Here is a 15,811-nt window from a genome sequence, read left to right as displayed (position 1 = left end):
GTGCACTATGGTTCTGTAGTCTGAAGTCAGGTTTCTTAGATAATTGGAACTCAGTTTTTCAGGGGTTTTTTTACTGTTCTTGTAAAACAGCATCTCAATCCTGTTTCACGTTTCCAGAGGCTGGCCTTATTTAATAACGGAATTAAAGTTAGCTATCCCTTGATTCTACCTAATTCCTCTGATATTAAAATACAACTGGCCAAGAAACCTTACCCCACGATAGCTGGCTTTAATGTAAACCCTATTTTTTTTTTGGCTATTGTCAGACGTAACTCGCTAACGACCGTTTTCCAAAAGATTAACGTGAATTACCTACGTGCTTTAAGATACGCCTGAATAATAAGAAATCAGATAGTTAAAGTACAAATAATTATTTCATTTATTATCTTTGTTGTTACCTTTACACACTTATATTTTTATTTTATTTATTAGACTGATTATTTACATAGACATATAATTAAATAAAATTACGTGTGAAGTAAATTTTTAAAGTCTGCCTTATCTATAAAAAGATTATAAGATTCTTTTACTTAAATAACTGATCATTTTATAAAAATGAAAAAAAGCATCAAATATAAAAGATAAATTATGCTTAGTAACAATTATTTCAGTGTATAAAAAATAAAGGACAATTTATTCGATGGTTTAGATAGATAATTGCTTAAAATGGATTTTTTTATTTTATTCCTTAATTATTACTTATTGAATTAGTTGTTATGGTTATAAAATTAGTTAAATGTATAATTCCATTATAAATAACATAAATCGGTGCAATAATGTTAAATACAGTTTCATTTCATTTACATAAACATAACTAACTATAATATCGATTACCAAAACCTAGAACACTAAAAGAACCGTAACGTCAAAATTAGTTTGTTTATGTGTCATATGCCAGTGTCAATAGATTCACATTTTCTTTCATAATATTAATGGAAAATGTGTGATTTAAACGATACTCCAATTAAATTAAGTGTTAAGTGGAATGGAAAAGAATACGAGTTACCGGAATTATCTCCGTCAGATTCGGTAGCGATGTTAAAAATCGCTATCGAAAATGCCACTGGTGTTCGACCCGAAAGACAAAAACTTCTCAATGTTAAGTTTCAGGGTAAATATTAGTTCTTCTATTATTGCAAACATTATCAAGCATTTATAAAACACGAGAACTCCTAACTGTGATTATGATTTTGGATCTTACTGATCTTCGCTTCTTTTTTTTTAATGATATGACTAGCTATGTTAAAAAGAATGTCATTTTATGTATTGCCATTTACATGACGACTTCACATGTTAAGGGTTTCTCAGAGCTAATCTACTACCGTTATTATCTTTAGGTAAAGTGGCAACAGACAATTTTACATTGTCCGTCCTGAATCTTAAACCAAACCTCAAGATCATGATGATGGGCTCTCTAGAAGAAGCAATAGAAGGTGCGAGAACAAAACCAGATGTTGGTGATGAGGTGATCAATGACTTAGACATTGAGGAAGAAGAAGTTGATATTGAGAATCAGGAGGTAGTATTATATTATTAGGCAAAAGTATATAATTCACACTTGTCATTTCTGCAAACTGCAAACTCTTATAATATAATATCCTATGTGACATTGGCGAAATAATCTGTACCCTGCCGACACAACTAAAAGCCATTAAACTAAGATAACAAAATAGTCTGTTTTCTGGTGTAGTTTTATGTAAATTATTTAAGTAGTTCAGCTTTAGTTGGACATCACAAACAAAAACATGCAGTGTAGACTATTGTGATAATAATTTCATATGTTTTGTACATTATTTTGCAGATTTACTTGACAAAAATAAACAAGAGAGTGCGGGATTACAAAATTAATGTGTTAAATGAACCTCGTCCAGGGAAAAGGTTACTCGTTTTAGATATAGACTACACTCTCTTCGATCACAGATCTGTTGCAGAAACTGGTAAGGGTTATTTACTGTAAAATTAGATTTTACTTATGAGAGTAATTATTATGTTATTATAGTGCAAATGCTGTGACATTAATGAGCTAATTATATACTGTAAATGCAATGCCTGTATGACAGCTGCAACTATTTAATTTTTATTTAATACTAAGAATGTTATCTGTGCTTTTGACACCATGTGTTTTTTTTTTAATTTATGCCTACTACAAGATAACTGTTTAGTTTATAAAGCATTGCTACCATACAATGAGGCACTAAATTTTATTAGTATTTTAATGCAGTTTTTCTATAAAAGCATTGCCAAAGTTTTCAAGAAAAATGCATAATATTTTATAATTAAGTGTTATTTTATTTACTTTACAATTTCTTAAAAAGCAAGGTATTTGAATAATTGTTTTTTTTTTTATTTCAGGTTATGAGTTAATGCGTCCTTATCTTCATGAGTTCCTCACATCTGCATATGAGGATTATGATATAGTTATATGGTCGGCAACAGGAATGAAATGGATCGAAGAAAAGATGAAATTGCTCGGTGTTACGACCCATCCAGACTATAAAATTATGTTCTATTTAGATTACCTTGCTATGATAACCGTTCACACTGCCAAGTATGGAACTATTGATGTGAGTTATAAATATTTTACCAACGAAATTTCTTCCAATGACCAAAAAGGTCTTTATGCAGTGGTGTCTCTGTATATAAAACCCTCTTATCAATTATCTACCATATTAAAGATTGGTTTTTGAGTGTTCTAGTGTCTTTACTGGTAACATATTAGATTTAATATTATTATTATATTTCTGAATTGACGATTTATATTTCACTTAGCAATGCTTAGTGGTGACATGTGTTCATAAATTGGCAACGAAGTGAATTGAAATTACTTTTAATATATTTGATTATTGTATATAAGTATATATAATCTCAAAATACTTTCCTGATCTGGCTTTCTGTTGATGCATACAGTCATAATTCAAATCATGTACCATTAGTTCTACCGGCCCCCATAATCACTCCTATTTTATTCAAAAAATATTGGCTCGATGGTAAGAGGTAGTAGAAGATATGATGAGAGGGTGGTCTATGCAGAGTCAGAAATTAAAATGCTGAGGGCTTAAAAATGTTTAATTTTCCAGGTAAAACCTTTAGGCGTAATTTGGGGTAAGTATCCACAATATACTTCAAAAAATACGATAATGTTTGACGATATCCGTCGTAATTTTATCATGAATCCGAAAAATGGTCTTAAAATCCGACCATACAGACAAGCGCATTTGAATAGAGAGAGAGATAGAGAACTGCTGCTGTTATCCAATTATCTAAGAGAAATTGCTTATTATAGTGAAGATTTCGACAGTCTAAACCATAAAAAGTGGGAAAAATACAGACCCGAAAAATACAGGACTCAAGCGGGTAATAAAAGAAAGGCTGAGGACAGTCCGTCTTAAACGCAGGATTGACGATACAAATAATTCTGAGCCTTATTTGAAGGGCAATAAAGCTTATAACTTATCGCTTAAAAGACTGCGGAATAAGACTTGTGTTCACGCATCATGGATATAATAAAACGATTTTTAAATGTTGTAAAAGAATAAAAGAATGATTTTAGTTACGGATATAATTTCAAATGCATTGCCTTTGGATCATTCCAAATCTTTCTTTTTTTAATAAGGCACACATTCGGTTGAACTTAATTTATTGAGCCAAAAAATATTATTCAATGATTTACTTAATTTCTAGTCGCGATTTTTCTGCATTAGCTTATTTTGTCTGGAGAAAATATGTGTAATCATTTTGAATAAAATTTGAAAAAATATTAATGTGTTGCCAGGAATAAAACATCGAATGTGTGCTCTTTATCTTAATTATTTAAAATAATACTTTAGCGATTCAATATAAGAGGTATTAAATAAATTACATTATTTTAAAGTGTTATATCGTATTTTCTTGGTTTTTTTACTAATAAACAGTTTTAAGTTATCAATAATCCATTTTTAGAATAAATCTGTGTGTTATAGTTTCATTTAATAGAACAACGTAGATAATAATTTAAACTATAAATACTTAAAAAAATAATCTTAAGGATATAATATGTAACGTTTACTAAATACATATGACATGAAAAGTAAATTATTTATTTATTAAAATCTTAGCGGTTATTTACGTATGTGGTTTTGAAAAGCGAACATGTCGTCTGATGTAAATTTTATAATCTGTAACGATTTTCTTTTTTAATCGAATTATTATTTTGTAGCGAACAAATAGATAAATATAGCATATTTTTGTGTATCGTAGCAATATAGCATGTGCGTAAATTTGTGTGTGTTTATTTAATACATCGCCAATAAATATACGACATAGATCTTATATTTTCTCATATAACTTTTTATAAATAATTACGATCCCAAAATGTCCTTTTTTATTTTTTTCTTGATGTAAATTGCAGTAAAATAAAGAGAATAAAGTTAAACGACTTAAAATTTGTTTTGAAGCAAATTTCAAGTACAAGTACTTGAATAAAATTGAGTGATATATGTATTTTCAAGCTTTTCTATATTAAATAAACATCTTTTATTCCTATATGATATTTATACTTTCTTATAAAAAAATTACTATTTTCCATCGCACAAGAAAGGAAATCTTAAAAGATAATTTCAAGTTAAGTTTCATAATACCTATCCAAAAATCAAAAACTCAACTATTTTGTCATGGATTACAAATTTAGAAACACGTACATATTAAAAAATAGGTCATTATTTGATAATGTCACTTCAAAATTAAATTTGAATGGATTATGTCGTTCTTGTGATGGCATTAATACGTATAAATTATACATATATGACACAGAACAATAGTACGATAACACAGTATAAATCTCTGTATTAAAATATAGTGAACAATAATTATTTATAAAAATAAAACGAGTTTGTTTATTAAAATATCAAACGAATAAAAATAAAGGTGATGTAAATTTATAATACTTTGTAAGAACCTAATAAAAAGTATGTTAATTATTTTATTTAAAACAATTAAATCGCGTTTGTTTATTAAACATACATGTTAAATATCTAGCGTCTTGCGTCCATGACGCATTTGATTGAATCATATTTATAATTATTTTTATTAGTATGGTATGGTTCGTTAGTATTTCCCCGTTTCTTCCTGTTGCTATCAACACAATTGTTCCATATATGCCTCGGTTTCCTCGTAGTAAACACACATTTGTGACTATTTTAAATACATTACAAAGTGTCCTGAAAAAAATTTAGTAATAATGGATCCCGATTCGGATATAACATCCCAGTCGAAAAGATTATCTATTGGTTCAAGTGCTACGGTATCAACCGTTGATGATAAACGTTTATCAACAATAACAAATGAAAAGAAGGCAGACTTCAAATCTTCAGAAAGTGAACCGTCTGAAACAAACGGGATAAAAAAATTAGAACGCAAAAGTAAAAATCTATCTGATGAAATTTCCGACGAAAATAATCAACAAACGAAAGATTTATTGGAACAAGAAGTAGCGCCAACTGAAGAAAAATTTGATCACAATGATAGTCAGCCATCAACGGAACTGATTAATTCTAATGAAATACAAGTAGAAGCTGAAAATCATAATACTGTCATTGAAGGGAGACAAAAGAGCGAAGGATGCTGTGGATGTTTTGTAGAGGTTTGCTATTGCGTAACTTGGTACTGGCGGATCATGACAGATTCCATAGTATCTTGTTTTAGAAGATGCGGCAGTTCTTTAAGTAATCTCTGTCGCAAGTGCGGTAAAAGCCCTGACAGATCTAACGAGGATTCTGATGGGCATTATTTTTATAACGGTCTAAATTTCAATAATGAAGTTGACAGAGATGCTTGTGGAAATATCATTGAGGTTAATGAAACTCCAAATATATCAACTAATGATCCATCGGTACACGATGGGAACGATGGTGGATATGACAACTGTGGCGTCGATGCAAGTGTTTATGACAACTGTGGCGTCGATAAAGGTAGTAACGACAATAGTGGTGTCGATGGAGGTGGCAATGACAATTCTGGTGTCGAAGGAGGTGGTGACACAAGTGCTGGGTGCGACAGTTAATTAAAAAAAAATCAGCAGTAAGCTTTAGAAAAAGCATTACTTTATAAGTACTTATATTGAAATTAATTTAGTTCTTATAGTGTACACAGATCTACAATAAAATATTAATTAATAGTAGATTAACATATTATATGAATATATATTATCCTACGTATCTATTCATCTGTCAAATGGAGTGACACACATCGAGGGGCGGGGTAAGGTAAAATATAAAAATTAATATGGCGCGGTATGAAGACGATGTTCACATCACGTTCACATGATAATAATAACCTATATTTAAATATATGAATATTGGACATCACATACATTACTGTGATCCCAATGTAAATAGCTAACGTACTTGTGTTATGGAAAATCAGAAGTAAGGACGGTACGACAAATACTCAGACCCCAAGAAAATATAGAAAAGTATTGAACTTTTTCAACATCAACTCGGCAGGAAATCGAACCCTGGTCCTCGAAGTGGTTTCCATGAAAACAGGTGTACACATTACTCGACCATGGAGGTCGTCACCTATATTATATAAGATGTAAAATAATTCATATATTTTGAAATTATTATTACAATTATATTTTTTATTGTTTTAATGTTGAAATGAAAAAGTAAATTCATTTTCTGATTTCTTTATACATATAAGTCAACTAGTTCTTGATCCTTATGCATATATTATAATTATTATTTTTTAAATATTGAATTGTAAAGTATTTTTTCTACAAATAATATAACTAAAATAAAATAGCTCTTACATTTTATGTTTAAACATAATTCAGAGTAATTATTCGTCAAATAACTCAAAATATAATAATTATTGGACCCGAAATTATCTATAGCATATTTTATGTAAAAATATGTTTATATTAATACTTAATTCACAATGTTGTATATTAAGTTTTTTTAAAATTCTGGTTGATCGGTTTGTTTTAATAGTTTTTTTAAAACTGTACTTTTTATCTGTGGTGCAAAAGATACAGTATAAATTATAAATATGAAACCTTTTTGAACCAGAGCTGTTTAAGATTTTATGTGCATTTTACAACTTTTAGATGACGTTACTTATCAGTAAAATATTATCGACTGCAAAATAAAAAAAAAGTTATATTAACACCGGTAGGACGTGCTAAGGCCCCGTGATTAGCTACATGAGATCATCATAATCATCATCATCTACTCTTCAACAATGTGAATTATTATCCAATAACGAGAAACGCAACTGAATAAAAATTATTGAATACGATATAAATTAAAATTGTGAAGATATCATTCTTTGCGATTAATATAATGAATATAGTTTCACAATAATTTTAAATATATCATTAAGTGCAGGGTACGTAGTTATATTGTTTAGGTAAAAACAGGCAACACAAAGTATGCCGTAGTAAAAGCGTAGCCAATAATAAATGATATTATGTTTCATAAAACTTGTGATATTTACAGGTAGTTTCAGAATTCAGAATTTACCTGTGCTCAGTACAAATGACAATTAAAAAAGGATTCACTGTATTGCTGTATGTGAGGTGTTGATTGAAATTGCAATAATATTTTAAATTATTTTACATACAACTAAAACTATCCCTCGTATTATTATATTTTGATACTTTTAACTTTTAAACGTTGCTGTCAACTGTGACAAGTTTTTAAATAAAGTGACAGTAGTCAGTAACAGTAAAGTCAGAAGTGTATAGAACAACAAACAAGGTTATATATGTAATATGTATTGACAATCGTAAAATAAAAATATGTTACTATACACAAGCTTAGAGTTGGCACCAATAGAGTATAATTATAAACTTCATAAGGAAAATTCACCAATAATTTACAAACCCGTAATACGAGGATTTGAATGAGTCATAAAATAATTTAAAACTTCGAGTGTATAGTTTTTAAAATTATATGACTATACGATACTCTGATAGTTCCTCAAATACAATGTACTGTGCTTCATAAGTGTAAATGTATCTTTATGTCTTGTTACATTATTAGTAAAGCTGATTATACTTGTCGGTACGAATAAAAAAATATTTTAGATAATTTTTTTAAGTGTTAAAATGTCAACCGTTGTTACATCACAACCCCGAGCCCAGGAGCCTGCAGAGAACCAAGATGATGATGCAAACACAAGTATGATAAATAATGAAGACAATGAAGCAAAAAAGAAAAAAACTGAAAACATAGACGAAATAGAGGATGCATGCTGTTTTGTTTTGGATTCTACTGAGGATATTTGGTGTTTGTGTCATTGTATAGCTTGGTGCTTTCGTAGTTTGGGTCACTGTACTGAACATTGTTGTGAGGGTTGCGCTGAATGTATCAGCAATTGCTGTGAAAATAGCGGAGAAACAAGTATCCAGGCTGATGATGGCTGTTTTTGCTGTGACTGTGATTGCAGTGATTAGGGAATCCCTAAGTTTAACTTTTGTATTCATTTATAAGGTTTATATTACATATTTAAGGTTTATAAAAGAAGTTTTTACATATATTTTACGTTAATTACAATCTCTGGAATGCTGCTCAAATTTTACAATTAAATTATATTTTGCAATATTTGCGGTAAAGCCGCTGACTACATATTTCAGCCTTAATAGTGGATTATTTCATGAATACTCAATTTAAATATATTTGTTATATATTACATATTAATTTTATGTTCTAAACGTAAGAGTAATCTAATCATTTATGTGTCAAATTATGTTATAAGTAATTAAGAGATATATATTTATAGGCTCGGTTATTTGTCTTAAGAAGAAAAATAATATTCATAATATTTCCAAATGTTATGAACTTAATTAGTTTTTTATCAAATATGACTATTGTCATTCTCTTGATAACACATGGAGGAGTTTACTAACGAGTAAGTTAATAATATATTTGGTGACAATAATGTTACTATTTTTAACTACATGTTTTTTATAATATAATGAATATATATATTTTTTATATCATATTTTTGTTTAAAGTATATATAGTACTTTACATGATTATTATTATGTTATATTATATTCATTAATTTTAATTTACTATGTTCTACAAATATACTTTTTTATATAAGATCCTCTCCATTTTAGCCAGCCTGTGTTATGGAAAAAAATATTGTATCAAAATATATATTGATTACTTAAACTATTTATTTTCCTGTAAATAAATAAATAACAAAAACATCAGACATTCAAACATCACATATTAAATACTTAGAACTATGATACAATCATAACATGATATGAGTAACAGTCAATACACATAATTTGTTTAAAAACTTACTGTCTATCGTTTAATTACAAAAAAAAATATTCGAATAAAGAAACTAAGAATACATATGTATAAAATTGAGGTATTAATTATTCACAAATTTATTTCATTGTTCGTAATTATATGGATAAATGTTAATTATGTTCGTTGACATTTATAGAGTACATTTTATATAAATGTTTATATACTTAACCAACATTATATAGAAATAAGTTATTAATGTAAGTACTTAAAAAATATATTTTTATATTGTGAGTGTTGTTTATGCAATTATTATTATGCAATCAGAAAAAAATGAATAAACTTTTTATTTTGTTTTGTTTTCGTTTTTACAGTTCTTCAAATAATTTGGTTTGTAATATCCTATTAGCCTTGGAGTATTAAAAACTAGTATAAATTTCATAAGTATCATTTTGCAGTTATGATATGGCTGGGTTGTGTATATAGCTGCAGCTTGTATAATACTAGTAACGGCGGCTACGCGGCTGTGCTTCCTTTTTGGTAACCAAAGCGGAGGCGCGAGTCGGGTAGTTCCCCGCGTCTCGTCAGTTTGTGGACCACAGAGTAACCTTCTCCTGAGATGCTACCCGTAAGCCACACCGCAGATCTTACTGACGATGTAGTTTATCACAATTTTGGCGATATCTTTGGTTCTCGAAACGCTCCTTAGATGCCCGCACTAACGAGTCGTCTGTTTAATAACTCCTCCAGACAAGGAGATGCCTAACTATACATAGTACGCTATATTCCATAACAGGAACAGAGGCCCATAAAACGATTCCTTTTGGACCTTGCAGAATAGTGCTGTGTAGTTCGCGAACGAAATAATTAAAGCTCCTACGCGAATAATAACTAACTAACTACGCGAACTAGATTTTTCGCTTCATAGTTCGTTAGTTCGATACTGAATGAGAAAAATCGACGCCAACCAAACTAATGTCGTCGAATGTTCATTAATTCATTTATATTTTATTTTAATTATTCTTGTTACAGTAACTGCAGTATCAAAATAATAATGATTTGTTCTTCAGCTAACAGATAGACGGTAGTCGGTAAGCAGCTGGGAGCTGACGAACAAATAGAGCGATCTAATTCGTTTAGGTTCGATAGGTTTAGGAACCGAGCGAACTCAGTTGTGAACTAGTGCGCCCAACACTACTGCAGAGACGACGAAGACCCTACTTAGCCTTCTGGCATACATACAGAGATATTTAGACATAGACATTTTTAATACTTTTTAATAATTGGTGAATTACTAAAACTAATGTTCACGATCGTAAAATAATAAAAAAAGTAAACGTCATAAGTAGCGTACGTTGATTTTAATTTCTAATATATAAGCAGTAATAAAACAATAATACTTGTACTATATGCGACATACATTTATTAATAATAACATAGATTTATACACTGATCAAGCGCACCATGTCGGTCAGTCATACATGAGCCAGTGGGACAAGAAGACGTGTAAAAGATATTCCTCTTGTGTGTGCCTGGGTGTGTGAAATCAATACAAACGCATACAATGAGTGAAAATAAAACATATACAGTAAATAAAAGGTGATATGAATTTATTTATTTATTCGGAACACATAACCATATATAGCCAATAAATCTATAATATTTTTTTCTATATTATAAATGTGAAAGCAACTCTTGTCTGTCTGCTCTTTCAATCGCTGAACCGAATTTTATGAAATTTGTTATGAAGCAAACTTGAACTCCAAGAAAGAACATAGATTACTGTTTTTGCCTAACACATGACAACTAACACCCTTAAATGCGGGCGAAGCCGCGGACGTAAACTAGCATAACATACAATTTTACAAAACTAAAGCTAGATTATAATAGTCACAAAAAATGTAACTCAGAGATATGTGGGTGCAACTTTTTAAAGACTCTATTAGGCCAAGGAATTGTGAACTTTTGGTAGAAGTAATAGTAATGCTACGCTGAAAGCGTTTCGCTTAAGTATTTACAGGTCCCTTATAAGACATTTGAGTTGTATAGTTCGACTGTATACGCACTAAACATAACAAATTTTATCAAATGAAACATCACTTGTATATAATTGATTTTCGAAAATTGTCGTTGTTGCGTTCCGGTTTGAAGGGTGAGTGAGCCAGTGTAACTACAGGCTCAAGGGACATAACATCTTAGTCCCACGGTTGGTGGGTTCACCCATATGCTCGTCCGCCAACATATAGCATTAAAAAAAGGCAGAAAACCCTACCACCAACTTAATCAAATTAGTAAATCTTGACGTAATGTATAAAACAATATTTAATTTTTTTTAAGGATTACTTCGAGTTTCACCTTGCTACCCGGAGCGACGGACTCTACAGATAACAAAAATGAAGATTCAAAAGCAACGATAGTCACAGAAGAAAATGGAGAAGATAAAGAAGGAAAGTGTTGTTGCTGTGTGTTAGACCGACCGCCTACCGATAACAAGTGGTATTTCTGCCAACTTATAGCCCAGTGCTTCAGAAGAACGTGTCGTTCTCTTAAAGATTGTTGCCATTGCCGATGTGAATATGAGTACACTACTAGTTAAGTCGTGATTCATACAGAGAAATAAAAAATGTAGGATGACAAACTAATATGCTTTACATTTATTTCTATTCCCTATGAATTTACAAATTATTCCTTTATAAAAAAACATCTCGGAATTATATTTGGGTGACAAATATTCTGAAACAATATAAAGATCACTTGTCAAATTTTTTTTTTTTTACCAATAAAAGTCAAATAGAAATGTGTAACTCAAGTAAGTATTAAGTCATTTTCGTTTGTAATTTTTATACAGGTTTGGAAAAGTATTCATTATATTTTTATTCAAGCAAAATAATTGTTTTCTTGTAATAAAATTAATTTATTTACCAAGTTTTCGTGTATATTATTCATTTTGTGCTCGGTGGTGAAGGATAAAATCGTGAGGATACCTCCACGTGTCTAATTTAAATGAAACATTCTCATAATCATCCATTTGGACTTCAACCATCCGTTTTGGGTATTTTACACCGATCAGCATTGAAGCAGTTTTGTCTGATACCTACCAAACCTTCTCCAAAGGAGAGGAGGCCTTAGCTCAAGAAATTTACATGCATTTATTTTACTTTTTGTAAGAATATATTTTTTAAATCGTCGAAATTAGTATTTCAATTTCGGAAGTGAAATTCTTAATTGCAATAGTGTTGTATTAATAATATAGTTGAAATAAGTAAATCTAACTTGTTTACCTTTACCTCTTCGATTGGAACAGGATATTTATAGTAGGTATATATTATTAACTAGAAGTCGCCCGCGGCTTTTAGGATGTTTGTTGTCACGTGTCAGGCAAAATAAGTAGCCTATGTCCTTTCTTGGAGTTCGAGTTTACTTCATACAAAATTTCAACAAATTTGGTTTAGCCGTTCAAGAGATTAGCCGGAACAAACAGACAGAGAAAAATCGTAAAAAATGTCATTTTATCACGTACATGTACCGTGTACACATGCATATGTATTGAGTAAAAAAGGGCTGTTTTAATATTACAAACAGACATTCCATTTTTTTTATATCGAGTAGATATATAAATACTTACTAAGTCTAAATTTGTTAAAGTTCTTTCTGTATACTAATTTATGTGTAAGGACTATTTAAGTGCCATTAAACCTGCAACATTGTATAGAATTAATTTATTCATCTAGGTAGGTACTCAACGAAGATCATGTTTGTATTATAACTGCTGTTATAACCACAACTGTCCTAATTGAAAAGTAAATTATTATTTTTATTTGATTTTCATTATTTAATATGTTGTTTTCATTACGTTATATGTGCAATATAATACGTAAAGCGAATAAAAAATAGTTTAATTTTCATTTAATATAGGAAATTTAATAATTTGTTCCTTAGAGCCGGATTAAAATACTACAAAACAAATGACCAAAAATACTTTGCCATAATGTCGCATCTGTAATAGAGAAAACGTTATGAAATTGTCACAATCTATTTTCATGTTCTGTCATATATATGATTTCAATTATCCAAGAAACCGTCGTAGTCGTTTATCGAAATAGTATAAACCACTTACATAAGCATACGCTAAAACTGGCCGTCGGTACTTCTCATGCTATAATCCTCCACAATCTCCTCTTAGTTTCTGCTGCTTAGGAAACGGGAAATGCGCAGAGATGTAGAATTGAGGTTGTGAAGACATGTTCTCGCTTACTGTAAGCGCAATGAATAGAAGCGGTTTATTGTTTATATGCTTTTAAAAGTAAAGCCCGAAGTGTATGTGTTATTTCCCCAAGCTAAACGACGCTATCAATCCCAAAAACAACATTGTAGGAGGTCAATTAATATTTCCCGTCTCGTTCAGCACCTCGAGTGTCCAGGGAACCGGGGAGTCACTCCCCCTCCCTTTCCATCACGTGGGAGAAGCGCTTAACGCGTTTTTCCAGCGAGAAAAATGGTCAAAGAATAGATTTCTATTTCATAGTATCTGTAGCAGTTCCTGATCTTACTACTTAGCTCTTAAGGGTATACTGAGGTACTTTGACCGTGCTTTATATATTCGTAGCTTAAGACATTTAGCACCTTGCTAGTAGTAAAATACGTAAAATAATAAACTTTGCCAACATTTAATCCAATTACGAGAATGAAATGACCACGATGATGCAATCAGGACATTCCCAGCTTCTTTAATGAATTTTAATTTTATAGGCGATTAGTAACACGGATCTACGATAACATTGCATGCGATTGCACCGTCGCACACGGTTATAATTATAATAAAGGTAGCGGTTATAATTATTATAACTAAAGTTTAGCCATTTAAGTCATATACTCATAACACTTAGTTATAAGTATTAGTAGTACTGATGGAGAAGCATAAAGTAAAATCGACCTGTTGCATAGCACATAATTTTTGTCCAGGCGTTTCAAATTTCGAATTTAACCCTTTTGGTTTTTTAAGTTGCTTTACTTTGAAGCAAAAAAAATATTTCACCTGTACTGTTTCATATTGAGTTAGTCAATGGAACCAGTTTTGTGCGACATTGCCATTTCAGAAAACAATTGAATACCTCTTTAAGTTATGAGTAATAATGAAATTTATACAGAGATTCACATTTTAATGCCTCGCAAACGTCAATAAAACGCAAATAATTATACTCAGTGTCGCACCTTTAGAACACGATACAGTAAAGCAAATAATGTTATGTACTGTGTGATAAAGTTCGAATTGCGTTTCACTGTAATTTGAATCATGTAATGTGTTGGGCAACTCCATGACCATGATCAGTAATAGGTTAGCTGCGCATGACGACATGATTATTTAAAACCTTTTTTCAAAATACTACAATAGAAATTCACGATTTGAACCCAAACTTCGTTACATCTCAGAAGCTGTAAAGAAATTCTTTGCAGCTTCTGAGATGTAGGCTAACTTCGTTTCGAGTTGGGTTGTAAGTTCAAAACTCTCAACGGAATTTTTCAAGAAACAGTCCAAAAGGAAAAATATTTTTTTTGATTCTGAAAAGTGTACCCTCTCGTATCTGTAACAGCGGGTAAATTAAAAAAAATCATCTCGTGCTCAGCGTTGAAGGAAAACATCGTGAGGAAACAGGATGTGACAAATTTCATAGAAATTCTGCCACATGTGTATATCACCAACCCGCATTGGAACAGCGTGGTGGAATATGTTCGAAACCTTCTCCTCAAAGGGAGAGGAGGCCTTTAGCTCAGCAGTGGGAATTTACAGGCTGTTGTTGTTGTTGTTGATGTTACACGAATACCATACATCACTATTGAGGTTAAAATGAAACAACATTTTTGTCAACACATTTGAAATTTAATCACATCACAATACACAATAAAATGACTAGACATCGATTTTCATAACAATTTATAATTTAATAAAAATTAAACAATTTTGATACCTAGTCCTAGAGAGTATTATAATTTATAAATAGTGGAGATATTCTCGAGGAACAAATCCGTGAACATGACACTTGTATTCGTACAATCTAATTCTTTTTAAAGACTAGAGTTTTAACCAATTGATTACATTGCTTCGCAAAATAAATCTCTAGAGTCAAGCATAATTTTTTCTGACAAAGGATGCATTTAGATTAAATTTTACAGTCTAGTATTTCATTTGTTTCTAATAAAATTTAAATATATGATACTGATACTGTAAATATTTTGTATTTTATTTTGCATGTATGTTTTACCTATAGGCGAAAATTTGCAAGATTTTAGTTTGCAAAAAAATTGGCTGCTAATCCTGATCGGAGCCCGATCGGAATTAAAATTTATCCACTTATTCATTCAACTAAATTTAACTTTCAATACTATTTCTATATTTCTCAAAAGCGATTTAGGTTTTAAGATGCTAACTGAAGTACAGTTAGAAAAACAAAACATTTAAGATCATTATTAATTAAATATTTTAAACCCAAATTAGCGGGATTATTATAAATTATTCTTGATATCTTGATGATTTTGCAATTACCTGATAATAAACGCTTAACCAGTGT

General features: G+C 30.4%; 1 protein-coding gene and 1 long non-coding RNA gene across 2 annotated transcripts; both read left to right on the top strand.

Annotated features, from left to right (window-relative positions):
* Positions 1-858: 858 nt before the first annotated feature.
* On the top strand, positions 859-4,303 carry LOC124539834 (ubiquitin-like domain-containing CTD phosphatase 1). Its single transcript, XM_047117193.1, has 5 exons — positions 859-1,111; positions 1,338-1,519; positions 1,802-1,937; positions 2,353-2,564; positions 3,078-4,303. Exons 1-5 carry the CDS (start codon positions 940-942, stop codon positions 3,387-3,389), a joined length of 1,014 nt encoding a protein of 337 aa, XP_046973149.1. The 5' UTR covers positions 859-939; the 3' UTR covers positions 3,390-4,303.
* A 6,328-nt stretch (positions 4,304-10,631) lies between these two features.
* Positions 10,632-11,887, top strand: LOC124539838. Its single transcript, XR_006967102.1, has 2 exons — positions 10,632-10,844; positions 11,583-11,887. It is a non-coding gene; the product is annotated as an uncharacterized LOC124539838 (long non-coding RNA).
* The last annotated feature ends 3,924 nt before the right edge of the window (positions 11,888-15,811 follow it).

This window comes from Vanessa cardui, chromosome 23 (genome assembly GCF_905220365.1).
Source record: "Vanessa cardui chromosome 23, ilVanCard2.1, whole genome shotgun sequence".
In the NCBI taxonomy this organism is placed as follows: domain Eukaryota; kingdom Metazoa; phylum Arthropoda; class Insecta; order Lepidoptera; family Nymphalidae; genus Vanessa; species Vanessa cardui.
The sequence above is the reverse complement of the archived record's forward strand: the minus strand, read 5'-3'. Positions and strand labels throughout refer to the sequence as shown.

Coding starts and splice junctions, on each gene's coding strand:
- LOC124539834 (XM_047117193.1), top strand. CDS start 940: ATGTGTGATTTAAACGATACTCCAATTAAATTAAGTGTTAAGTGGAAT. Junction 1,112..1,337: donor TCTCAATGTTAAGTTTCAGG/GTAAATATTAGT, acceptor TATTATCTTTAG/GTAAAGTGGCAACAGACAAT. Junction 1,520..1,801: donor TTGATATTGAGAATCAGGAG/GTAGTATTATAT, acceptor ATTATTTTGCAG/ATTTACTTGACAAAAATAAA.